This window comes from Alligator sinensis, unplaced genomic scaffold (genome assembly GCF_000455745.1).
Source record: "Alligator sinensis unplaced genomic scaffold, ASM45574v1 scaffold1013_1, whole genome shotgun sequence".
In the NCBI taxonomy this organism is placed as follows: Eukaryota; Metazoa; Chordata; order Crocodylia; family Alligatoridae; genus Alligator; species Alligator sinensis.
In genome coordinates, this window is record NW_005843377.1 from 9,133 (window position 1) to 35,899 (window position 26,767).

The 26,767-nt window shown below is 41.9% G+C and overlaps 1 protein-coding gene across 1 annotated transcript; it reads left to right on the forward strand.

Moving 5' to 3' along the window:
• Window positions 1-25,704, forward strand: LOC102380144 (long-chain-fatty-acid--CoA ligase 3-like; the record flags this gene model as incomplete). The annotated part of the gene is made up of 10 exons (XM_006038526.3): window positions 1-151; window positions 1,509-1,632; window positions 1,888-1,959; window positions 5,587-5,726; window positions 7,220-7,392; window positions 14,323-14,397; window positions 16,959-17,150; window positions 19,120-19,234; window positions 21,173-21,330; window positions 22,320-25,704. Coding segments are annotated over 10 exons (1,364 nt in total), but the record flags the coding sequence as incomplete, so codon positions are not given.
• Window positions 25,705-26,767: the final 1,063 nt, after the last annotated feature.

Here is a 26,767-nt window from a genome sequence, read left to right on the forward strand (position 1 = left end):
TAAACAAGCAGCAGGCCAGGCCTGTACCTTCAGATATTGCAGTAATCATGTACACAAGTGGATCTACAGGAGTTCCAAAAGGAGTTATGATTTCTCATTGCAATCTTATTTCTGGTATAACTGGGATGGCAGAAAGGATTCCACACTTGGGGTATGTATCAGTAACCAAACCCAAGACAATTTTCATAAGGACATGTTGTAATTACATGAAGTTCTAGATCAGTGATTCTCAACCAGGGTACCATACGATGTAAGCACTGTTAACTCTTGGCTTATTTTGTTAATACTTTTCAGCTAGGAATTCACAGTGCTAAAATATTTTAACCTATGGTAGACTGAGTTCTTTCCAACATAATTTTTTTCCCACAAAAAATTAGTGAAAACTAAGAGCTGCCATTTTCTGAGGGGGGCCTTCAGTCTAAAAAGGTTGAGAACTGCTGTTCTAGATTAGTTGTTATTGAACATGTTAGCTGTTTCATATGGATTCTTAAATCACATTTTTTATCACACTCGCCTTTCTGATATATTAGAGTGCTTGCCAGAAGTGCTTAAAGTGATGTGATTAATGTTTTTGTTCTGTTTTTCCCTCACACTGTCCTTTTATAGAGGAAAATACGTGCAGTGGAATGTCTTGTTTTGATAAGGTTTATTAGAGAAGGCAAGGTCAAAGCATGCACTACCATGTACCTTCTACATGGAACAAAATAGATACAATTTTGGTCCTTTGTTCTTCTGGGAACTCCTTCCAGTCTCAGGTTGGCCCTGGAGAAAGTGTCACCTCTCACAGATGAGCTTTACTGTTATAGTAGAGACTTGCATTGTGCTAGAGGAGCAATTTTCATTTGTGAGCAGGCACTGGACCATTTTCTTCAGATTTTTTCAAAGGGAGTGCTATTAATTTGCTTGCCTACTTCAAGCTAGGGGCATGACCTCTTACTGGGAGAAAAGCTAAAGCATTTATTGGCAATATTTTGAATCTTTTAAAAATCTGAAAAAAATAGCCAAGAGATTGAGGATATATATAAGAACAGAGCTGTAGTACCCAATGCTGCCTAGATTCCATAAAGCGCTGTGAGTTCCTCATTATGCCTGGGAATGCTAAAGGTCTTGGAGAAGTCCAGTACCAGCATGACAAAGAGGGCTTAAAACTCATCATAGGCCACTCCCCTTTCTAGTCCTTTGCTGCGGTTATACTTGACTTGTATTGAATTGTGCCCATTGAGATTTCTTTATCACTTCAGTTATAGGTGATCATTCTAGAATTTTTTGTTCCCTGTTAAGTAAGGCAAATAACGTGCTTTGCTTATCTGTCCCAAATTTAAAGCAGACATTTCACAAATTCTGAAACAAACCCTTGTGCTCAATAACATGAAACTAGTTCTTAGATACAGACGTTCTTTCACCCCTTCTAGTTCCCTAGGATGTTTCGTTTATATTAAGATTGATGGTTCTCCTGAAAATGCTAAATAGTTTTACAGTGCGATTGTGTCTTTTAAAATTATTTTCAGGGAAAAAGATGTCTATATTGGCTATTTGCCTCTTGCCCATGTGCTGGAGTTAAGTGCTGAACTTGTCTGTTTATCACATGGATGCCGTATTGGCTACTCATCACCTCAGACATTAGCTGATCAGGTACGTGGCTTATGTATGTCAGACAAGGAGTTTTTTTAGCACTCTTAATTTGTTTCAAAATATTATAGGAAAGCAATGGTGGAAACTTCTTATTTTCAAAGTATGAATCAGTATATTATATACCAGAAAACAATACTGGTCTGATTTTCAGCTTCTAAAGTGAAAGCTATCTAAACTCTTTAAGTTTAGGTGAACTATTGTATTTCTTTTTGCATGATAAAATTTTGTGCATAACCTCCTATTTTTCTCTTTTAGTCCTCAAAAATAAAGAAAGGAAGTAAAGGAGATATTACTGTGCTCAGACCAACCCTGATGGCAGCTGTACCAGTAAGTCGAATACCTTTTAAAGGTATTTCATTGTTCAAATGGTGGCTGATAATTCCAGTTTTGTCTAAAACATGGTTGCAGAATGGACTGAGAATGGTAGGTGCATTGGATGAGGAGAGCTGACCCTGATGTTTGTTTTTGTTGTAGATGCTTGTGTTCTGCATCCTGATATGTTAATTCTCAAAGCAAATGCACCATCTTGGATCATTGTGTATCATGTCTTGCACGTGTGGGTTTGTTGTTCCCACGAGCATCGTTGACTCAAGGTTGTGTTTAAACAACCCTTTCATCTTTTAAATGCTGGATATAGACATGGCTACCAGAGCACAGTTGTCCATAAAAGGGTTGGTTATTTTTGGAGGGGTGATTGATTATCAGACATCCTAACAACATAAGAAGACTGTCCTTGTTGTATCTCCATAATCATAATACTTATAATTTAGCATATATGATCAGTAAGGAGCTTAGGAGACTATATTGTCTTTTTGTTTTCTTTATTATTCTTAAACCATTTAAATTGCAGTCAAATGGATTTTTAATAGCTATGGTTTATGCAGTTTTCACAAGACTAAAGAGGTTAGGGCTATCTTTTAGACTTTCCATTTTATCTACAACGTTATGCATCCACTAATCCATAATTTTGAAGACTCTGCCGCCTTTAGAATTTTTTTTGGAAACTGAATTTTATATGAGAGCAACTCGGTACTGAATTAATGTACAACTTAGTGCCTCTGTCATCCAGTGAGGTGACTGGCTTTTAAGAATAGACTGGTTTATTACCTCACTCTTTTTAAAACTAATAGTGCAAAATGTGAATGTATGAGAGCAGAGCAGTCCATGATGACTTGCATATCTTCCTAGTAATGGGTATGAGGTCCAAGTCATTAACAAATAGAAGTTCCTGAACATGTTCCTAGAGCATGTTTTTCACTTGGAGCTGTCTGGGTTTAAACAGTTTTGATTATAATTTGAATACCTTTATTGAAATCATATAAGCAAGGAACAATATGGTAGCAAATGATGCGTTGAATAGTATTGGTGCAGGAATACAGCCTTCTCTTGCATTGAAGAAATTGTCTTACCTTTGCAGTGAAATTAGTAAATCTGTAAATTGGTCAGGGCAGCAAATCGTAGAAATGTCAGTATGCCTTCTGCTGATAGTGAAAAAAGACTTGTGTAAAGCAATAAGGACACAATATTCTGCTCTGTGCATTTCTTTTATATTTGCTGTGCAGCAAGTAGGTCTGAGGTTCCTTTTCTTTAGAAATGCCCTAGCCTTCAGGCAGTAATTTCTCAGCGACATGGCAAGTTAAAGTGGTTAAGCATCTTTCTTGGAAAAATCTGGAAAGGAATCTCTAATAAGGAGGTTTCCTAATGATTGTTGCATATTAAATTATTTGAGTGTGTGTGTGTGTGTGTGTGGACAAAATAAATTTCTGTATATTCTGGGAGGGTCACTTCTTAATGCCGTGTTGACAGAAAAGAGATCTTTGATACACTGGATTAAATAGTCTCTGACAGGTGTGTACATTTCACCCAGAATGGCATCAGGTTAGGTCTTTTGATCATCTTTTTTGGTTTCTGAGACATTAAGCTGTGTAGAAAGAATTCCATTAACAGCACACTGAAGTATTTCATCGATAGCCTCATTACTGATTCTGGATTCCTTTTGGAACAGGCTTTCAAAATGGTTAGGCCATCTTTCCATAATTTATTTCTTTTCTTTCAGAAGGGTGTTTCCATCTGAATTCATAAGAGGATTGGAAGTCCTGGAAGAGGCCCATACCCTATTTTAAGAACAACATACAACTTTTCCATGTCATTTCAGTTAAAGTGTGGCAAGCTCATTAGTTTTCTTGTTTCACTTGGATCTCAGTTTAGATTGAAGAACATTATGCATGTTGTTAAAAGCAGTTTTTTTTAATATTGGTATTTTAACAGTCACCCAAGCTGATTGGTGATATATCTCACCAAGCAGTCTCTCTTATGTTCTCCTTGACCTGTTTTGATGTTTTAGGACTGTTGAACCCCAAGGGTTCAAAACAGCAATGTTAGGTAGACTCCTTCTAGGATTTCCAGTTGGCTTCAATGACAATCAAAGTTGTAGTAACAGCATTCAGCTCAGTTTCTTGAAGCATGTTCAGTTAGCTTCAGTGATGCCAGAGGTTGTATTCAGCTGATAGCTGCCATTTTGTGTGGCTCCTGTTTAAAGGATAAACCTTGGATCTGGTCACATATAGCTTCTTCAAAGGCATTTTGTTCTGGGGATTTGTAGGTGGTTTGACATGTATGTTGAAATTTGCACAGATGAGATGATGGTGCTTTCATGGGCTTGGTAATCTTGACATCATGGATAATTCTTTGCCTGGTAATGTTGCAGTCAAATGTCAATATTTGGGACGGGTGATTCCAGGAAGTGTTTTATGGGGAGCTAAAATATAGTCTTCATAATTACAAAACTGGTGTGCTCCCTTTTGGAGTAACAGACTGTTGCTGTTGCCCTTTACTTTTCCATTTTCACCAGTTTGTCAGGTTATAAGGTGTGACCCGATATGGATATTGAAGTCATCCAGGATTATGAGTTTGTCTTACAATTTGAAAGCATTCATGCGTTTCAGATGACAACACAGTTTGAAAATGTGTATAAAAAAGTTGAAAAAACTTAATTTATCTCCTGATATTTCAGCTTATGTCACTCTTTACTGCATATAGTAGGTAACCTAGATGTCATTTACATGCATGTATTTAAATATGATCTGTAGGCTAGATTTTAGTGCATTTGTCCAACAACATGCACATTTTAAGCAAATTTAAAATTTTAAAATTTTAAAAATGTAAATAGCATGAAAAATTAATTCTCTTGTCTTCTAAAAAGAATTGTGCCTGACAATGAGTCTGCCAACTTTTCATAAAAAGATTGTGGAAAATAGGCCTGGGGATAAATTTCCATACATTTGTAGGCTTAAGGGGAGGAAGGAAAGGGAAGATGTGCATACTTTGAAAAGTATATGTTATTTATAAAATACATTGTTTTTTGCAGTAAGTTAGTTTGCACTGCATGGTATCTCAATAGCCTATTAAAATAAAATACTTTAGTCACCATACTCTTTGTATATTAAAACTTTATAACAGTCTTATTTAATCTATATCTTGCCATTTAACCTTAAATCTAGGGCACTGTCCCTTTGTAGTCCCTTTCTACTAGTAATGAAGGCATGGCAAGAAGGGTATAGGGATTTATCCCCTAAAATAAGAAGCAGAAACAATCTTGTCTATTGCACTTGAAAATACTGAGATAGCTAGCTGATACACTGGCTTCCACATCACATTTGCCAACAGAACATGAGAAACTGGTTAGGAGATGCATAGACTCCAATACACTTTAGCTGCAGTCAGCAACAACATTAATTATCAGTAGGTAGGTCAGAATTGCATAGTGTTCTGTTCAAATTTTACTCCTTGACCTGCCTGAGAGATTCTGCTCCAGGTAACCAATTGAAGAGGGAAAAACGACAATGATTTTGTTGCTTGAAATTGTACTAGCATTTCTAGAGCATAGGTTTTTGGTGCAATTCATTTTAGTATTGATATTAACGTAGTCATATTTAATCTTTTTTCTGTAATTAGGAAATTATGGATCGGATCTACAAAAATGTCATGAATAAAGTGAATGAAATGTCCAGTTTCCAGCGGAATCTATTTATATTGGCTTACAATTATAAAATGGACCAGATTTCAAAAGGCTGCACTACACCACTCTGTGACAGGTACATTTTTCCATTCTGTTTTTATTCATATATTTTTTTAAATACTCATCAAAATGGTAGTTGCATTGGATGAGGAGAGCTGATCCTGATGTTGACATTATTGGCAATTGGCTTCTTTTGGTTGATGTGATCGATAATGTCCCAGATGTGAGCAGTCACAGCATGCATGCAGGCCAGCCTGGCAGCTTGGAGAGCAGCGTCTGGTTGGTAAGTCTTTGGGGGAGGGGTGGAGGGGAGTGGGGGGGTACAGATAGAGGCTCCTGCAGTGAGGGAGGGAATGGGGCTGGGGCAGGCTCTTCCCAGTCAGGGCACAGTGAGGTGCGGGACAGAGATGTGAGTGACTCATCCAGGGGCCACAGGAGGGTGGGGGGGGAAGTGAGGCTGTTCTTGCTGCTGCATGCACCTCCGGGGGAGGTATGAAGGGGGCATGTGCCCCCCAGATCTATGCGTGGGATGATTGTGGGATGCTGCTGCAGGCTGGGGCCGAGGCAGTGTTGGGCTGTTCCTCGTGGAGCGGTGTCAGGGCTGCTTGTGGGGTGAGTGGCGGCAGTGCTGGGAGGAGGGGGTTTGGAGGGGGCTACAGTGAAGTCTGGCATGGTTTTAGTCCACTCTGTAGCCCCTGCCCTGAGCACAGCCCCAGCCCAGCTCCCCCCCCCCCCCCCCGGGCAACACCCTCGACCCCCCCTCCCCCCGGGTAAAAACCTGGCACCGCACTGGCAGCCTGGTTTCACCCCGTGTTCGGGTCGGGGGCGGGCACATGCCCCCCCATGCCTCCCCCAGGGGGGTTTGCAGCAGCAGGAGCAGCCTCCCCCCTGTAACCCTGCTTGGGTAAGCTGCTCATGGCTTCGTCCCGTGCACTGCCCCAGCTGGGCAGTGCCTTCCCTAGTCCCAGCCCCACTCCTTTCCTCACCATGGTGGCCTCAATCTGCCCCCCTCACACCCTTTCCTTCCCCTTTCTCCTCCCCACCCCTTTCCTTCTTTCCCTTCTTTCCCCCCTCTGCCCATTCCCCCCCAACAGACTTACCAGTCAGACGCTGCTCTTCAAGCTGCAGGGCTGCTTGTCAGCAATCGGGTAGTGGCCGATATGGCTCATGAATAATCAGCCATTGGTATCAGCCCAAAAATCTTTATTGGTGCACCCCTAATGAATACAGATTTTGCTAACTAGGTATGTGGTTTAGTCCTCAGTAAATTTATCCAGTTATTTGATAACATTCAATAAGGAAACAGATTATAGGGCTTTACAGTTTCAATAATACATACCTAAGACCGTTTTCATCATCCTGCCAAGTAATATATGAAAATAAAAGCTAAAAACTTTTCATGTGAATTTTTGTCAAAAAACTTAAAATTTAGCATGCTGTTTCATGGAACTAAAATTACGTTACGTTGCACAAATTAAGAAAGACATTTGAAGTTGGTGTAAGCTTTAGGGGGGGTTTTCCCATCCCAAACAATAAAAATTTCCTTTTGTCTTCTTTTTGTCTTTTTAGCCTTATCTTTCGGAAGGTACAAATGCTGCTAGGTGGCAGAATTCGCATCCTTCTGTGTGGAGGAGCTCCACTCTCTGCAGTAACTCAGCGATTTATGAACATATGTTTCTGCTGTCCTGTGGGACAGGGATATGGCCTAACTGAATCTTCTGGGGCTGGAACGATCACTGATGGTCAGTACTCACCTTGCTCATCGAAAACTGTGGTCTCTGTTTGTATATTCTCCAGCAGTGATTTTGTTTTGTGTAGAGGTAGAATATGTAAATGAACATTGCTGTGTATATGTAGTCACAAATTTTTTGAAATATAATGTGATGAACGCAATTTCTAAGACTTGAATCAAGTCAGCCTTATTGACTTGGCTAGGGAAAGCTGAACTGTGTGCAAGTAAGATGCTTTAGAGCAGAGGTTTCAAACATATGGCCCCCAGAGCCAGGTTATCTAGTTCACAAACTTTTGTCCCAATTAGCCAGCCTTCCTGCAGTGGCAGCTAGTGCCTGGGTGAGACCCAGGATTCTAGAGCCCCAGCAGCCCCACAGGAAGAACCCCAGCATCATGGCTTGTTCCTGCAGTGGTAACCAAATGCCCATGCTACCAGGCCTCTTCCTGCAGTGCTGCTGGAGGTTTAAGCAACACGGCTCTTGCCCAAGCACTTGGCTGCCACCAAATAGACAAGCCATGGTGTCAGACTTCTTGCAGTGCTGCTGAAGTGCCAATGCTGCAGCTCTTGTCCAGGTGCTTGGCTGTTGCCACAGAAAGACCCTGGTGATGCTGGAGCTCCATTGCCATGGCTCTCGCCAGCTTGGCTGCTGAACTCCCAGGAGAGAAGGGAGCTGCTGGAGGGGGAAGAAGCCCCTCACCATGGCTTGTTCCTGTGGCTGCAGCCAAGCACCGAGGATGCCGGGCCTCTTCTCGATGGGTCCCAGACCAGCTACAGTGGGTACCACATCTACCGGATCTGGCATGGGGGAAGTGGGGAGTATCTGTGGGCCTGATCCAGCCTGTGGTGCTGGTCCCATACCATTAATCTGGCCTCTGAACTAGTCCTGCACCACAGTTCTGGCTCAGAGGGCCAGATGAGTTTGACACCCCTGCTTTAAATAAACCTGAGTAACAGTAAATACTAACTAACAATCAGGGATCCTGGTTTTCCCTGATAAAAAAACAAACAAACAAATTCTCTGCTAAAAAATCACAAATTATTTGCTCCAAAACCCAAAATCCATGATTAAAATTAAAGGCACCCCCCACAACCCCCCTGGCCCTGTTAGTGCCCTTCACTCCCCACCCACAGCCCCTGTTCCCCCAACCCTGCTGGAGGAGGCCCCAAGCTGCCAGGGCTATAGACCTGGGTCTGCAGCCCTTTGCCCCCACTCCCCCCTGCTGTGGATTTGGGCAGGGCAACTCCCCGTTGCTGCATGTGCTCCCAGGGGGCAAGGAGGACCCATGCCCTGCAGATCTGTACCCGGGGCAGGCACAGGCTGAGACTGCTGCCCAGCCAGGTGGGGCTTGGGGCCCAGGGTTGCAATATGCAGCTACAGGGCCCCAGCAGGGAGCAGGAGGGGTTCACGGGTAGCTCATCCAGGGGAAAGGAAGGGCCAACTCCCCGCTGCCATGCGTACTCCCGGGGGGCAGGTGGGACCCGCGCCCCCCAGATCTGTACCTGGGGCAAGTGCAGGCTGCAGGCTCGAGCTTCTGCCCTGCTTCCCTCCCCTAGGGCCTCCCCAGCCCAGCAGGTGTCACCCAACATGGCTGGGGACAGCAGGGCCACACGGGGATTCCTTGCCGCTGCTCATTGCAAAATAGCAAAATCCATGGGTTTCTTTAGTAAAATGAGAAATCCAAGTTTGCCTTTGGTAAAAGGCAAAATCCACAGTTTACTCTCTTTTTCCATGGGAAATTGCAAACCCAGAACCCTGCTAATAATACATTTCTTTGCTATTTGTAAGAGTATCCAATGTAATGCTCAGTGTGCTGTGCTGTGCTTTTTCTTCCCCTCAAAAAAGCTAATACCTGAAATAAGTTTCTATGAATTGACTCACCATTTGTGTGAAATGCAAGTTTTTAAGGTAGTTAATGAGCATTTTATTTTTTTTTTTTTTAAATTGAAGTGACCTAGGAAAAACAGGGAAATTCTCTAACAATAAAAATAAAAAAAAATAAAAATCTAAAATAGTATTTCCAGAATAAAACTACCATAATTTTAAAGTGTAATTCATATATTTTAACTGGATCCTTTGGAATGTTTCCCTTTTCCAAAATGTTCCAGTATTTCTAGTTTTAGACTTGCAGGGTCATAAGATTATATATAACCTTAGATTTGTCAGTGGCCCAAGGCCAAATATTGTCTACCTTGAGACTCGGGGGATTTTGCATTTTAGAGCAAAGACAGAAAAAATCATGTCAGAATACTGTTTTTTTAAAAATGCTGCTGTTTTCAGCCACTTACAATTATGAAATGTTGGAACTCTTCCCTGAGGGAGACAGACTAGTGAGCAAAGCCTGAGGGATGTTGTCAGAGATGTATAGTGAATTAATTTGAACCAGGGTTCCCCAAAGTCACGTGGATAATATCGTAAGATATTATATATAAGAATGTTAGAGCATACCACTGGATATTCAACTGAATCAGTGCACATTTATTCATATTCTATAAATGTCATAATTAATCAGTTGTAGCTTCTTGGTACTTAACACTTAAGTATCAGGCAACTTCTTTAGATACATTCTTAAAGTCTGCATAGGTAACTTGAGGCAGCTCATTTTAGAAAAATGTGGTCACCTAAAAATGCATCTAAATTCACACAGTAAAAGTGGTAGAAAAGTAAGTATATCAGACATTAACTATTATATATACATTTGTCAAAACACCGTGTGGTATCTAGGAATAGTATAAATTATGCTAAGTTTTAATTTTATATAGCCAACTTTTTATTTTTGCCAGTGAAAAATTAAGATGTATTTGAACAGTGGACAGCATATTCTTCTCCTTTTATTTTGAAGCATAAACAAAAACTCACTTTGATTTTAGTAGAGGGATACCTCTTGTATCCTTATTATATTCAGGAGACATCGAATTTGACATCTGTCATTAGGCAGAAGATGGAGTTGCATGTCCTTTTTGGTATATAGAATTGCAAAACATCAGGTTCTCCTTGGAATAATCATCCACATATACAGTTGCCTTATTTCTGGCTTATGGGTGTTTTTAATCTGACCCCTTAATTGGAGACTTTTACCCCTAGCACAAGGGTGGGGAATTCTTTTGGCTGGTGGGTCACTTTAGGAATTTTGTGCTGTTGCAGTCTGGGGAGGTGCTGAACTGGGGTTGTGTGGGTGGGGAGGCATTTGATCCTATCTGGCCCTGGGCTTGTCTGCTCAGGACCTATCCCAGGGGGGTGGTAGATGGAGTGGGTGGATGGGCAGTCTCCATGGAGACCAGCCAGGACCGCTGCAGGCAGGGCATGCTCGGCCAGGTGGATGGGATGGGGCCACAGGCAGGTGGGGAGCAGCATCTGGGAGCGGGACGGGTGGGCAGAGGCCAGGTCTGGGATCGTGTGGCGGTGACAGTGTGCAGCTGGGGGCCAGGGCTCAGGACAGAGTTGTGATCCACTCCCCATATGTTCCTGTGACAGATATTGTTCCACAGACAGGGGCATATGGAGAGCAGATCATGGCTGTGCCCCAGGCCCTGGCCCCACAAGGTTGCAGCCCTGTGGTCCTGGACCTGGCCCCTGCCCACCCGTCCTACTTCCAAACACCACTCCCTGCCCACCCGATCTGCCTGACTGAGCATGCTATGCCTGCAGCGGTCCTGGGGCAGTCTCCATGGAGACCCTGCCTACCCACACTTCCTCCCTATCTAGCACCCATGGCTGTGGTGCCCGGACAGCGGGGCCAGGTCTGGCAGCAGTGGAGATGCTAGTGGTTGCGGCCAGAAGGAGCTGCCGTTGTAGGGGCTGCCAGGAAGTGGAGTCCAACCAACGCCACATCCCTGCCACACGCCTGGGGGTGGCCGGCCCAGCCACATACACCATGACCTGGGCTGCCCCCCATGCCTGGGCTAGACAGAGCCCAGGGACCCACCATGGGCCAGATAAAATCCTTTAGTGGGCCAGATCCAGCCTGCAGGCTATATTTTGTCCACCCCTGCCCCAGTAGTAGCCACAAGATATATTCTGGTCCTGTCTTCCCTCATGCCCTTTGCCCAGGGAAGTGCATAATTCTATTCCTCTCAGCCTCTGAACACATTTGAGATTCTGAGCAGCTGAGGCCTACCAGATAAACGAGACGTCCAACTTTTTAGAGACCTTCTCTAAAATCATAGGTTTTTTTCTTTATTCCGTTTTTATTCCACTTAGCCATCTGAGAGAGAAAAGCTGAAATTTTTCCTCAAGCTTGCAAACTCTGATCTGTCAGCTGTCACATCTGCAAATAATACTAACAGTGCCACTAGGTCCTGCCATTTTAGAGTCTTTGTCCTTGTTTGGATCCCTGTCCTTCCTTTTGGAGCCTGAGAAGGTAGCAAGAATAACTTGCTCTTACATCTTTGCTTTGGATTTCTCAGCACTGTCTGGGATTGTATCCATATCCCTTGTTCAGTGCCCTGATTCTTGTTTGGTCATCACGTGATAGATGTCTTTTTTTGCCTTAGAGAGACTCGTATGTCTCAGCTTATGTTCAGTATGTGGGACTTTCAAATACAGAACTGCAGGTACCATGAGGAAAAGCTGAAACTCCTAGAAGGCTTGCTTAATCTCGCCTCAGATTCAGGGTCAAGATCCTCTGTGCAACACTGGATGTCTGATAACAGATCTTCACACCAGCTCATGTTATCTTCAGTGCTGTTGAAGTCAATATTGAACAGGTCCCCTCACCCTCAGAGGGAGATCATCAATCAGAAGTAAGTCTGGAAAGTCATTAACCTCAGATCTATCACTCCTCCACCAATGACAGACAGCCTTTGCTAGTAGCATTCCAGAGAAAGCAAGGAAGGTTTTGAGACCATGTGTCTCATAAATGTGACACTTGAGGCTCCAGAAGACCTAGTTGAACTGACTGTAGCACTAGTGACTGCCACAGGGAGTCGGTGGCTCCACAGGCTTACTACAGACCTCATAGATATTAGCTTCATGTGCTAGATGCATAGGGCCAGATCCATGCAAGGATGCAGAAGAACAGAGCTGACAAGTCCCGATCTACCATAAATTAGAAGAAGGTCTCTTCCATTCTCCTTATACTCTTGAATGTGCACCTGATCTTCCTTCTGGACTTGAAGCTTCCCTGGATACGCCTCTTAAGGCTTCCACTTATGGGATCCTTTCCTTCTCTCCTTCTTGGTGTTCACTGTCCTTGATTTCAAGAGACTGCACATTTGTTATGGCATTGGGCCTTTTAGCCCCCTCTCGTTCTCAGGTAAAAAGCAATGGTCCACCATTGTTGAACAGTCTCCTGGAATATTTTTGCACAGCTTCCATCAGTGCTAACAAGAAAAGAAAGAAAATCTACCTCATCAAAGCATGAGGGTCCTTGGTCCTTGCAGTGCTAACAGAGTCACTGGTTTATCTGATGAGAACATGTTTCTTTCTATACCTTATTCTTGTTGGTAGCCATCCTGGTGGTGCTCACTTTGGCAAGAAGGTGGAGGATATCCAGGTGTTTATGGTGAATCTTTTATCTACCACACTTTACCCTGATAAGGTATCCTTGGGACTCACCTGAAATGTCTGTCTAAAAATGTTCTTAGACAGAAAGGTGGTTATGAGTTTTTCTCTGGAGCAACAAATTAATTTGTAAGTCTTCCTTCTGAAGCCTCACATCTCCCCAGTTGAGGTCTTACTCCATTCTAGGTGTTAGATGAGCTCTAGCAGGCTATTTTGAATAGGACAAAAAATTCTTACACTTTTCTATGGCCGTTTGTCTTTCTAGTTGAGAGGTCTAAAGGCAAAGTGATTTCAAATCAGAAAGTGTTTAACTGGATTTTTGGCTGTGTCAATCTATACTGTGAAACTCAAGGAAGAACCATCATTTGTGGTATGGACCTATTTTATCAGAACCAAGGCTACTTCCACGGCCTCCCTATACAGCATTCAGGCCCACCAATGGCATTTGTGGGGCTGCTATCTGGAGCCCAGTACGTACCTTTTACCAAGCACCAGACTGTCACAGGAGCCTCCAGGACTTGTTCTGTATTTGGTAAGGTGATCCTACAGTTGCTGTTCACTTAAAGAATTTTGAGGCCTGTCTTTCCATATTATCTTGGCATTGCTTTGGAGTCATCCACAAGTGAGAATAGGTATATGGACAATTATTCAAAGAAGAAAAGAAGTTACTTTACTTTACTTTAACTGGAGTTCTTTGAGAAGTGTTGTCCATATATGTATTTGAATCCTGCTTTTCTTCCCTCCTTCAGTCAAATGCAATAGAGGATCTGTGGGAAGCATTCACGTCTCTCTATCCCTTTGTTGTAGGGTTAAAGCATACCCAGTATGTCCTAGAAGGACAAGAACTCTTTAATTGAGGGTTCAGGGCATGAGAGGCATCCGCAAGTAAGAATATGCTTGTGGGCAGTGCATTATCAGTAACTATTCTAAAAAAGAAAATAATAAAATATCCATTGATTTGAAGTGTTAGAAGAGGTGATTCTTCTGTTAGTCTGTCTTCACCCTTCCCTGTTCTAGTATGTATGTATGTATGTAGGTGGGTGGATAGACAGAAGGAAAGAATAGTTTTGCAGCCCAAGAACTGATCTCTCACAAGCATTTTTGTTGTTTCTGTGCAGAATTGGAAACCTGAATAACAGATGTCTGTTCTTGGACAGCTGATTCCTTCTTTTGGTAGGAAGTGGTTGTTGAACTTTGACAGCTGTGCTGTTAGAAAGCAAATACTGTTCTTCATTTTGTCTTTTATGATATCCCATCCTGCTACGTTATAATATAAAAATAGAAAGAATGGTGCAGTTCAGAAGAAGGATTCAAAATCCTGTCTCACTAAATTCTTAAATTTTACTAATTGTTGCCTTAACCAGTAGTTGGGCAAGCAGCCTTTTGAAGCTCTTGGTTCTGCAATGTGATTAATTGATTTTTTTATTATTATTATTTTAGTTTGGGACTATACAACAGGGAGAGTGGGAGCACCTTTGGTTTGCTGTGAAATTAAGCTGTTGAACTGGGAAGAAGGTAAGAAGACTGTTTATATAATGCAACTTTGGTGTGTGCAAGAACTTTAGTTAGTATTTATTTATTGGGCTGTATAGTGTCACTCCGTGCTCTGCATTGTAAATTAAAATTATGCCCTGTACTTTTAACTGGCATTGGAACTGGGCATTTCAGGACTAGGGAGCTGCAACTGGTTCTTTGATGGTCTGATGATAATCCCATAATATGTATTCATCAGGAAGTCTTTAGAATTACACACTAATTTTAAAAGCTGGCTATAGAAAATTATTACTGTCTGCTTCAAGAGGTGGATAGTATAACAAAATCAGGGAATTGGGATGACCGTTTTGTTGTCTTTTCAAAGTGAAAGAATCCCAATAATGAGTTTAAATAATACTAGTTTGCTGGATGAATGTGTTGGAGGCAGGCCATTTGGAAGGTCCATTGGAGCCTCAAAGCTAGAGAATAGCCCACAAGGTCTGCTGGCAGGAAACCATGCAGAGTTCTGTTGGAGCCTTGCCTGTGTTTCACTGGAAGTTGGTTAAAACAAATAGTGAAACATTTTGGATTCAATGAATTGGCATTTTCCAATGAAACAAAATAAAACATTGTCAGTGGATTCTAGAGGTGCACTGATGCATCGGTCTGATATTGGATCGGTACCAATATAAAGAAAACTGGCTGTATCAAATATCGGTCCGATGGGGCCGATAATTTGTCTGATAAATGCCCGTGCTGTGCACAGCTGCAACACAGCACTTGGGCAGCGAGGAGCAGAGCCGGCAATATGGAGAACTGCATCCAGATGTTAAGTCCGGTGTGGTGAAAGGGGAGGGAAGGGGGGTGTGGGAGGGGGCAGATCAATGTCCCCCGCAGTGAGGGAGGGGGAAGTAGCAGCAGGAGCTGCCTCCCCTCCCCGTCCCCCACAAGCTGTGGCTCCAGCCTCCCCGCCCCACCTTGACAACACCTGCCTCTGCCCCCTTCCTTACTGCAGGGGCTGTTGATCTTCCACCCCACGCCCCTTCCTTCCCCCCTCCTCTTTCACCACACCAGACTTACCAGCTGGAGGCAGCTGTATCAGAAATCGGATCAGTATCGGCCAGTATGCCTCCTTTAAGATCAGCTATTGGTATCGGCCCCAAAAATCTCTATTGGTGCGCCCCTAGTGGATTCCTATACAATCACCTGCTTTTCCCTTCCCCACATCCCTCAAAAATCAGGACAAATTAAATTTTTAACATTTTAAGTTACAGCTGTTGGGATCAAGGATTTGGCCCAACATACCACATAAAGTGTGAATCCAAAACTGCGGTTCATATCTGGCCATTAAAAAGGGACTATCTTTATTTAAACCTGTGAACAGTTTCTTTTGAACTAAAATATGCTTTGATATGTATTAACATGGAATTGTAGGTTGAAGAGAATACGCTGAGCCTTGGGCAACACTGTTTTTTGGTACGGAGGGTGCTTTTATATTTTAGTATTTTTAGAGTATTTAAACATTCGGGTCCTTTCTTGGTGATTTGAGTCTCCTGTGAGATTTTTCTAAGGGCACTAACAGTTCAAGAACTGTCTGTAGTTAATGACTTGTATTTAGGGAGAAAAACGGTGTTACTAAATTTAACCTGAAAATGTATGTTGTGGGTGGGGAGGGGAAAGATTGAGCTGTGTGCAGGGTTTACTACTTGTATGCTTGTAGTATAAATACTTACAGCATTGATTATCAATATAACTATGATATTTTAAACAGCTCTCATTGTAGCTTTATGTTACTATGTCATGTATGTAGACATTAACTTGCATATGCACATACCCATCTTCTCATCTATTTTAAGGTAACCAAACTGGAAGCAGAGACAGGATTCTATGTCTGCTACCTTAAGAGTATTGTAGTCATTGGCTGTCAACGTACATTGCATGCACAGTCTCTTCATCTTCTTCTCCTTGTCAGGAAATATTGCAGTGAACTTCATATTAATGTAGTAGGAATTTTGTAAAAAAGGCCAGTAGAATGGAAATGGATTGTAACGGGCTGAATCAAATAAGTTGAATTAGACTTCAGAAGTATTCAGCTTTCTTTTGATCATCTTTGTAGCCTTTTCTAATTTGGATGGTGGACCTGTTTCACTAGTTTGGAGTATTAGCTACTACTACTAGGACTAATCAGAGATTTATGCATTACTAAATCCCTTGAAATGGTATTTATGTGATGCATAGACAGTGAGTTGGTCCTCCACTTACCTCTGAATTTCTCCCATTAATGAACTGTTTTCACACCTCTGTCTAAACTGAACGCTGCAAGTGGTTTGATCCACTTTTGCTCCAGTTAAACTGTTTTGAAACTTGTTTCAAATGGTATACCAAAAGATTATTTTCTAATTAGATTTTATATAGCAGATCTTTAATTTGGGTAAATAAATTATATATATTTATTGAAATGATTCTATATATAGTACACATCTGGACAACATTTTAATACAACGATATATTCTTCCTTTGGAACAACTTTATTGCCCAGTTTTTTTAACTTCATTTTCTTAAGTTAACATCATGTTTAAAAAAATAATGGCCTGTATTTTTAGGTGGATATTACAATACTGATAAACCATATCCTAGAGGTGAAATTCTTATTGGAGGCCAAAATGTGACTATGGGCTACTACAAAAATGATGCAAGAACCAAAAAAGATTTCTTTGTGGATGAGGATGGGCAGAGGTGGCTCCATACAGGAGACATTGGAGAGTTTCATGCAGATGGCTGTCTAAAAATCATTGGTGAGTTATTGGAGAATGTGTTTAATTACTTCAAAATTAACAGATTAGGTAAACACATAGTTAAAGAAAATATTTTGTAGTGTTTTTGTTAACCACATGCTCAAGTAATGGAGAAATTGGTGCAGGGTTTGAGTCCAAATTTGCATGTATCAAAGGAATATGATAATTTCTCAACCACAGCAAACTTAATTTGAAATGTGAAAGTTTAACACGGAGTACTTTCTTTCATTCTCTTGGGGCGCATCTACATGAGATGCTTAATGCACAGTAGCCTAATAACGCTGCACAGTAACATGCCAGGCAAAAACTGTGCTAATATGCTACTGCGCAGTAGTATTAGGCTACTGCACAGTAAGTGTCACTGAAAAACTGCGCCAGCACTACTGCATAGTAACGGTAGATGCTGCACATTTAGCTAGTATTTTATTAAGCAAGTACCAAATTTAAATACACAGTAACTACAGCACATTAATAAACAAGTTGACGCACCCTTAGAATCTTAATAGTGATTTAGCTGTGGAAGTCAAAAGTGGCTGCTCCAGGAGAAAAATAACCCAGAAACAATCAAAGTTAAATCTCTCCTGGGACGGTTTCCCCTGGGAGAGCCAATGTCTGTACATGTTCTTTTTTGAGAGAAACCACAGCACAATCCTTCAGCATCCCAGAGTGCTTTGTTTCTCTCTTCCCAGGGAGACAGTCTGTCACTCACTGGACCATTGCCCCAGCCAAGCAGGGAGTAGAACACACCCTTTTCACAATCCACACATTACACCATTAGGGTGAGGCATGCTGACCCTGCGTCAGCCAATTAGGGCTGCTCTGTGTGCTGCTGTGAGTCTGTCTCCAGGCAGACTGAGGGAACCTGCAAAGCAGCCTGAGATGTATGCACAGAGGCCTTCTGACTGTGCAATGTCAGCATTGCAGACTCTGTGCACTTCGGGGCTCAGCATTTGAATGTATGTTCAGGCATCTCCAGGTAAATTTTTCTACCAGGAAAACCAACCCATGAGAATTGTTCTAGATCATTTGAACGTGTATATGTAGCCTGTGTGTATTTAGCAGTATGCTTTCAGTAAATATAAAGTATGTTTCTTTGTCTTTCTGCTATTTTGATTTTAGTAAAGACACCAGAAGAGGCATATAGTCGGATCAAAATTTTAAAAATAGGTGCTTTTAAGTTGGGTTCCTAAATCCATATTCAAGCATCTAAATAAACAGCCTAGGTTTATAAAGTATACATCACCTACACTGTTGTTAGTTGGCAGTTCAGGGTATTGATTAATCTTGGAGATACTGTGGTAGCAATTTAAGAATAAAATGAAGATGACTGATATAGAGAGACTTTTTGTTAGGTTTATTTTATGGGCCATATTCTAAGCTCAGTTTAGACCAATGCAAAGTAGTCATCAGGATAATACCTAGCAAGAAAGTTGGCTAGCTTGGCTTCCCAAGAGAATGATCAGTGAAGGGGGCATCCCTAGGCTGTCTTGGTAAACCCTTGGGAGTTATTGCCCATGGGCAGTTGGAGTTAAAATCTAAATTGCAAAAATAAATAAAATGGCACAAAAAGCTGTGTATGTATATAAACCAGCCAACTTGAAACTTGTAAATTTCAACACAGGGCTGCTTTTCTCAGTTATGTTTTGTCACAGTATTCATTGTAGTTATCTTTCTGACCAAAAGATCTCCTTAAATGAAAAGTATAGTAGATGAACACACATTACAAGGGGCAAAGGCTTTGTGCAATTAAATATGGACCATGTTTGGTAAAAGGGAAATCCGTTAAGCTGGCAGATTTGGCATGGCACAGATCAGGAATGTGACATAAATTTATCTGGTGTATGTCTTCTTGTTTTAAAAACCAAACATAATTATATCCTTTGTATGCGTCTGTCAAAATCACAGAATAGAATCAAGCCAGTAATGTTTCATTTTGTAAATAACATTTAATGTTTACCTTCATCAATAGATCGTAAAAAAGATCTTGTAAAACTCCAGGCTGGAGAATATGTCTCTCTTGGCAAAGTTGAAGCTGCTTTGAAGAACCTTCCACTGGTAGATAATATTTGTGCATATGCAAGCAGGTAAGACAGTTAGGATTTCTATGTCTTTGTATCTTAGTTCTCTGATATTCGGGGTATAGTGGTTGCCTACATTTCTGTTAACATAAAGGTTTTTTACTATTTGAAAAGAGTTTTATATATGTGGTCATGGAATATTTTAACATTGCAGAAAGTTTTGAAGTGTGCCTGTGGTATGTGTGCTATATTTATACTTCATGTGTTAATATTTGAGCAGCTCTGTATTATCTCAACAAACATTTGTAGATTTTCTAAATCAAAAGATTCCAAGTAAAAACTTTTTTTTTTAATGTGTCAGGTTTTATGTTAAAAATTAAACTGCCTAAAAATGTTCTTGTTTTCACCCTCTTCTCTTTGTTCCCTTAAGCTACTGAATGATGTATTTTTTTTCCCCCAAGTTTATTCATACAAGTCAGAGGTGGGCAATTCTTTGGGCCCTGGGGGCCACATAGGAAGTTTTGAATACTTGTTGCAGGCAGGGTCAGCACCCCCCTCCTACCCTCCGTCGCAACAATTCACCAAAACTCCCTATTGGGGATGGGGCTACGGGTGGGCGGGGAGGAGTGTTTGGGAGCGAGATGGGCAGGTGAGGCCAGAATCATGGGGCACCCCTGCCCTGTCTCGGGGGTGAGGAGTGGGGTTCGTTGTGTGTGGGCGGGGGGTGCTGCCTGAGTGTTCAGTCCCAGGAGCCAGCCAGTGGTGAGAGGAGAAAGAAGGAGAGAGTAGGGGAGGTGCATGCATTAGAAGTCACCCAGGTGGTGCAGTCCGTGGTTGCCCCCATATCTGCTCTGCATGGGGCTGATCTCCAGCATACCCAGCTTCTGGCAGGCTGTTCCTGGTGCAGCTGCTGTTTGGCTCCCCTTGACTCCAGCCATGGTTCCTTCTGGCGCTGTTCCAGACCGGGAGAAAGCTTCAGCTGAGCAGCTCCTGCCCCAGCACACAGGACTTTGGCCGAGCTCTCGACTGTCTTCCACCCACTTCACCCAGCTGGTGCAGGCTGCTGAGCGGGTAAAAGGCAGCCAGGAACTGGAGCTTGTGCCCCATGTGCTGGGGCAGGAGTTGCCCAGGTGACGTTCCTGGCTGTCTTCCACCCACATGGACACCCACGCTGGGCGGGCGGAATGGGTGGAAGGCAGCCCGGAGTTGGAGCTGGAGCCCCACATGCTGGGGCAGGAGCTGCCTGGCTGAAGCTTCCTCCCAGCCTGAAGCAGCACCGCCATCGCAGGAAGAGGAGCTTCCGCTGGAGGTGAAGGGAGCTGAGCAGAAGTCACACTGGGAGCAGCCCTGCTGAAAGCTGTGCGCGTTGGCCAGGGCTGGGCCAGTGGGCGTTGGCTGGAGCACAGCACGGGCTGCCCTGCGTGGGGTTCGGCTCCATGCAGAGTGCTGCAGAAGCAGCTGTGGGCTGGATCCAGTCAATTTGTGGGTGTCCCCGTGCAGGCCAAATCCAATCAGTTGGCAGGGCAGATCCAGCCCATGTGCCATATTTTTCCCACCCTAATGTAAGTTCTCAAAACTTTCAAAAAGATTGATAGTAGAAGGAAACAAGGTGCATTGTGGATAATTCAAGACATCCATCATTTAATTGTACATTGTGAAAGAAAAGAATGAAAAAAGAAGAGAGGGTCAAGAGAGGGGAAAATTAAAAAACTTGTAAAAGATTTAAATAAAATGAAAAACTGATCCATTGCAAAGTCTGTCATGGAAGCAATTTTTGATATTTCACAGTTTTTCAGTAACTATTTTAATATATTTTTAATCCTACAAGTTCAAAGTGTTGAATGTAATACTTTAGATGTGCTGTAACTGTACAAAATGTAAGGTATGTTGGGATCATTAATCTGCTAGATTGATTAAAGCATTTCTACACATCTGATACTAAGTAATGCATGAATAGTCAAGTGGGAACATTGACCATAACCATTGTGATGTTCTGTTTTTCAGTTTCCATTCTTATGTCATTGTATTTGTTGTGCCAAATCAAAAGGAGCTTATAGAATTAGCGCGAAAAAAAGGATTTAAAGGAACCTGGGAAGAGATCTGTAACAGTCGTGAAGTAGAAAAAGAGGTCCTGAAAGTGCTAGCTGAGGCTGCTAGGGCAGGTGAGTAGTTAAGTAGTTCGTATTTGCCTGATGGAGCATTTGAATTTGAAACAAAATACACATCAGTTTGAAAAAGATGTTTCATTTTGTACAGTTTGTTCATAAAACAGAATTTTCTATAATGAATCACTCCCCTTGATATGTAGGCTGTGCTGACAGCACATGGGAGCAGAATGGATGAGGCAGGGTACCTCTCTCCCATTCTCCAAACTGGATGTCCCCAGTCTGGGGAAGGTGTGGGGAGGGTTTTCTTGATGCTCTACTCGCTCTGGGGACTGGAAGGGGTGAAGCAGCCACTTCTCCCTAAGTCTTGTCAGACCAGAATCACCCTGGCTTCATGAAGGTATGGGGAGAGGGAGGAGCTGCAGGCTGCTGAACATCTGTACATGCTCCCCATCTCCCAGAAACATTTATAGAACTTAATGCCTATTCATGGCCACTGTAACAAACTTCTCTCCCTTTGATATGAGGTTGCTGACATTTACACAAGCAGTATGTGGGTGGTGCTCTGCTGGTGTCGATAGGTATTATAGAAAGGGAAGATGCCACAGTAATCAATGTGTTCTTGAGCTTTCTATATATAGAAAGGAGAGCAGAAAATCTGGTGCATGGGTACTGGCCCTTGTCTTTATCACTGTCAGAGTGTAAGTGTCAGAACATGGGAATGGCTGTTCATTTTGAGTGAGCCATCCTGATCTCTGCATGTATGTATGTGAAGGAGAAGCATTACAGGCCTAGCACATGGGGCATATTTTCAACAAGCTGTATGAATGGGGAGTATAAGCGCTCACAAATTCCATGGCTTAACTGGTAGACAGTGCTGAAGTTTCCTAGGCAAACTTCAGAACATTTAAGGAGTATTTCACTATGAGTTTTTCCATGGGAGAGTACAGTCCCTGCCTTTCCATCTTTATTTCAGTTACCAAAACCCCCAAAGCATGATAAGCATTTGAAAATCTCTTTTTATTTGTCATTTTTTATCACTGCAGCTAACCTGGAGAAATTTGAAATACCAGTAAAAATTCGTTTGAGCCCTGATCCTTGGACCCCTGAGACTGGTCTGGTGACAGATGCCTTCAAACTAAAACGCAAAGAGCTTACAGTACACTACCAAGCAGACATTGACCGAATGTATGAGAAACGTGTAAACTAACTCATCTTTTCCAGTACAGCTTTGCGACAGTGAGCTTGGATCAAATAGGAAATACTTGAATCACTGGTCTCAACACCTTGAGACCAACACACACAAACACCCTTCCTCATCTGCAGCTTAAACTGTTACGTCTGATAGCATCACAAGATTTGATGGCAGGATTAGTAAAATGTTAAGGCAGCAAACTTGTGTCTGTCTCTCTCTTTGCCCATTTTTTCTGCTACCTTGTAAGTGTGTGGGTTTTCCTGAATCCTTTTGGGGAAACCATGCTTTTTGAAGCCTCAAGTTTTTAAACATGATTTATATATCCTGTATAATGTTTTGTTTGTAACTTTTTAAAGTTTGGATGTATAGAAAGATAACTTGGCTGTATAAGAAACGGTTATTCTGGGGGCCTTTTTTACATAAGTATTTAAATATACAAAGTTATTGATGTCGTGAAATTATGTAAATTGGAAATGCATATGAATCAAATTGTCATTGGACAGAGGCTAGATTATTTGTTAATGTGCAATTGTTTTGTATAAATTTCGGAAGAAAAAAAAAGTTTGACATTCTGACTTGTGAAATACACTTGATGTATGTGCCTGGCGGTTTCTTTTTAAATTATTTTATTATTACCTGAAATGCACAGCACTGTATAAAGATAGCCACTCCTGCAGGATATTGCTGTTTTAGGCTTTAGTAATGCAAAATATGCTGTTTAACACAGCAAAAAGCTACTTCTGTGAATAACCTGTCTAATAGGAACTTTTAAACTATTTTCAGGCCATTTTGTACAGAAGTTATATTGTTTAAAGCTAGCAAGTTCTGTAAAATGTTAAGTCAAATGAATTGAGTTAGACAATATCCTTTTAGAAAGGAGAATTTAAGAAAAATTGCATCTTGTCCTTCAGCCTTACACACACGATTCAGGTTTCCTGTTTTGTCACTTGTGAAAAATTGTTAATAGTCAGGTTCAATCCAGCTGCAAGCCCATATTTGTGTAGTGGGGTGGAGACATTTTTAAAAGCCCAAATGGCAGTGTGGTTCCCAACTCCTACTGGTTGCCTAACCATTGAAAATCCCCCCGTCAATTAATAATGCTATGTTGTTTTGCTTACCTTTTGCTTTGAAGGTAGATGTGTGTGGAGTATGTTGTCAGTAATAATCCTATTTATTTTACTTGGTTGATGGTTTAATTGTTGCAGCCGAATTCTTGATTTTTTTTTTTTTTTTTTTTTTAAGGATTCTCAGTTTTGAGATAGTCCCATGAAGTTTTTGTCTTGAGTTCTGGGTGCTATTTATGTCTCAAGTGACAGCCTCTAGACATGTTTCACATGTATTTTTTATTTTTTAATATATTTAGAAAGAACATTCTGGTCCTGATCATTGGGGGAATGTGGAAGGGTATCAATAAACTTTGGGATGGTTGCAGGTATTAAAAACGGGGGTTTTAATGCAGATTTCTCTTTCTTGTATGTTATATATAATAATAATAATAATGTAAAAAATGTAAGGTTTGATACTGATTTATTGTTGTTATATTAGAGGATATATGCTCCTCAGAATAATTATTGCATATGAAACCACCCATTGCTGGTGTTGGCATTTGTAAAACTTTACCTTGGGAATTCTTAGAAGATGATTCAAAACACAAACTTTGAACAATTTTATTCTGAAATGATATTTAAATTGACACTTCCTTTTGGTTAACCAGTGTGGTTTTATAAGAGTCCTGATTCACTGTGCTGGTGAAAGCTGAATGTATCGCATGTATCTTCTGTCAAGGAGTTAGCTCTGGGAGGTGGCTTTTTAAATAACACTTACTAGATCATGCTGAATTTGACCAGCTGCTGGCTCTGGAAAACTGTTTCAGTGAAGTTTACTGTAATTGGTCAGATTAATTTATCAGAATTGAAAAGAGGTTCAGAATAATACTTCTGTAAGAATGAGATGGCTAGATCATTGTTATCCAGTTCAGAATTTTCTCAAGAGTTGGATCATAAAATATAAATGATTGGCAGGTATCCAAAGGAAAATCTAAAGGTCTTTCCTAGTTGATTGAAGAGGTAGACTGTTAAGTTCATAAGAAAGTCTCACTACATTTTAGATACAGAAAAATGTTGGATTTGTGCTCCGGCATATGGCAGTGAGAAGCATAATGTTAACAAATAGAATTTGCACTCCAAAGGACAGAGGCTGTATGTTGTTCCAAGCTGTAAAAGTTGGGGGATTTTTTGTTAGTCTAGAAAGTCATGGTAGTAAAATTGCTAAAGTAAGTCCAGCATCTTAAGAACACTTTGTGCACTCTGCAGAACATACTAAAAATTCTGAATTTGGTTATTCCAGAAGGATTGTAAAAGATATTTGATACTGTTAAAAGGGCTGAAATTCACTTTTGGATGAAATGTGAAAATAAGCAGGTGTTTTAGCTTTAGTTTTCATTTTTCTTCCAGTTCAGCCATAAGGTTCAAATGCAGCCTAACTGTATACCATCTCCCCATCCTGTATAGCATATTTACTTGATTATAAGATGAGGTTTTTTACCCCTTTTAACATAAGGGGAAAAAGCCCCTTACCTTACAATCAAGCACAAGGCAGCGGGGGAAGGGACAGAGGAGCAGGCAGCTGCTGCAGCTCCAGCCCCACCCTGGGGTTAGAGCCAAGGCCAAAACTGCTTCCAGCCCATGCCCCACCACCTCAGCACACCCTGCCACTCCTTCACAACCCCCAGTCTCCCAGCTCTACCTCCTTGCCCCACGCTGCTTCTCCCTTTCTTTCTCCCTCTGCTGCACTCCTCCTTACCTTTGCTCCATACAGGCAGGCTACATCCCTGCTGCAGCTCCGCCAGCCCAGCCCCATAGCAGCCTTGCAGAGCTGGCACTGCTATTCCAGCCCAGCCCTGTTGCAGCAGTGCTGGATCCCCACTGCTGTTGCAACAAGGCCAAGCTGAGTCAGCAGTCCTGACTCTGTGTTGCTGCTATGGGGCTGGAGCCATGCTCTGTGCCATGGGCTGCGGTTGGGATGGAGCCTGCTGGCTCAGATCAAAGAGGGTAGGGAGGCAGGCAGGAGGGGGAGAGACTTCAGGGTGGGAAGATGGGAGGAAGTGGGGGTAGGGCCCTGAGGCTGCAGGTGGTCGAAGTGGCATGGAGAGTAGAGAAGGTGGGGGAGGGGGAATTAGGGCAACCTGAGACTGCAGGAGGGCGGGCAGGCACAATGGAGGATAAGTGCGGGGGGGGGGGGGGACAGGTAGCAGGGGGCAAGCTGCCTACCTGCCCTACCACAGGGCCCCCACTACTGCTTCCCCCTCTGCCTCCCATTACTGCCCCCATCATTGCCATTCCCTCCACCACCTGCAGTAGTTGAGGTGGGGGGGGCAGGACAAATTTAAGATGATCCTCCAATAATTTGCTTTCCTACATGGAAACTTAGAGTAAATTTATATATTTTCTGTTGTTAGAATCTAATTATGGGGGGGTCATCTTATATTCAGGGGTGTTTTATATGGTATTTGGTTTTAAATCCATTTCTCAGTTCTGAGGATATGGATGGACTTGACAATTGTGTTAATATCGCAGGGTACTGATAATAGCTCTTCCAGAGTACCTGTTACGCCTGTATGGTTCTATGGCAACAGCAGTGCAATAAAACCACTCCAACTTGAACCCTGCTTCATTCATGGTCAAAATTAAGTTAATTTAACTAGCCTGTTGCTGCAGAATCATGCAGATGTAATGGTTACATCTGGCTGTTGCATGCTCCCAAGCAGTAGCTCCCATGCCCTTTTAAAGCTTTTGAAATGTTTATCCATACCCTGATTTACTTAAAGTTGGTATAAATAAATTACTCTTGTTTCTTTGGTATAGAATTGGTTTAGAATAAATAGCATGTTTTATTTGCTCCATAGAATAGGAGTATAAACCAATAAAAATACATTTATTTTCCCATCTCAAAGACATGCAGCTGGACCTAGTAAACGTTTTGGTAAGTATTACAACCTTTCTAAAAAGGTGAGGAAGTAAATAGTTTGCTTTACCAGGTTGAACCCATTTGGTGTTATGAGTGCTTCATGAACCTCAGGAGGAGGCTCTGAAACAAAGATGGTGTGAAATGACCAGGGTCACAAAGGGAGTCTATGTAACAATTAAAACTAAAAATGCAGGAGTTACATATTTTTCCATATTAGTCCAGTGGGTTATGATGTAATTACAGAGTGTAATTAAAGTGCCCCAAGATGTTGTGGAAGCTCACAGTTTTAACTGGATTCAGGGATTTCACACATCCTTGGAGGAAAGGGTGCAT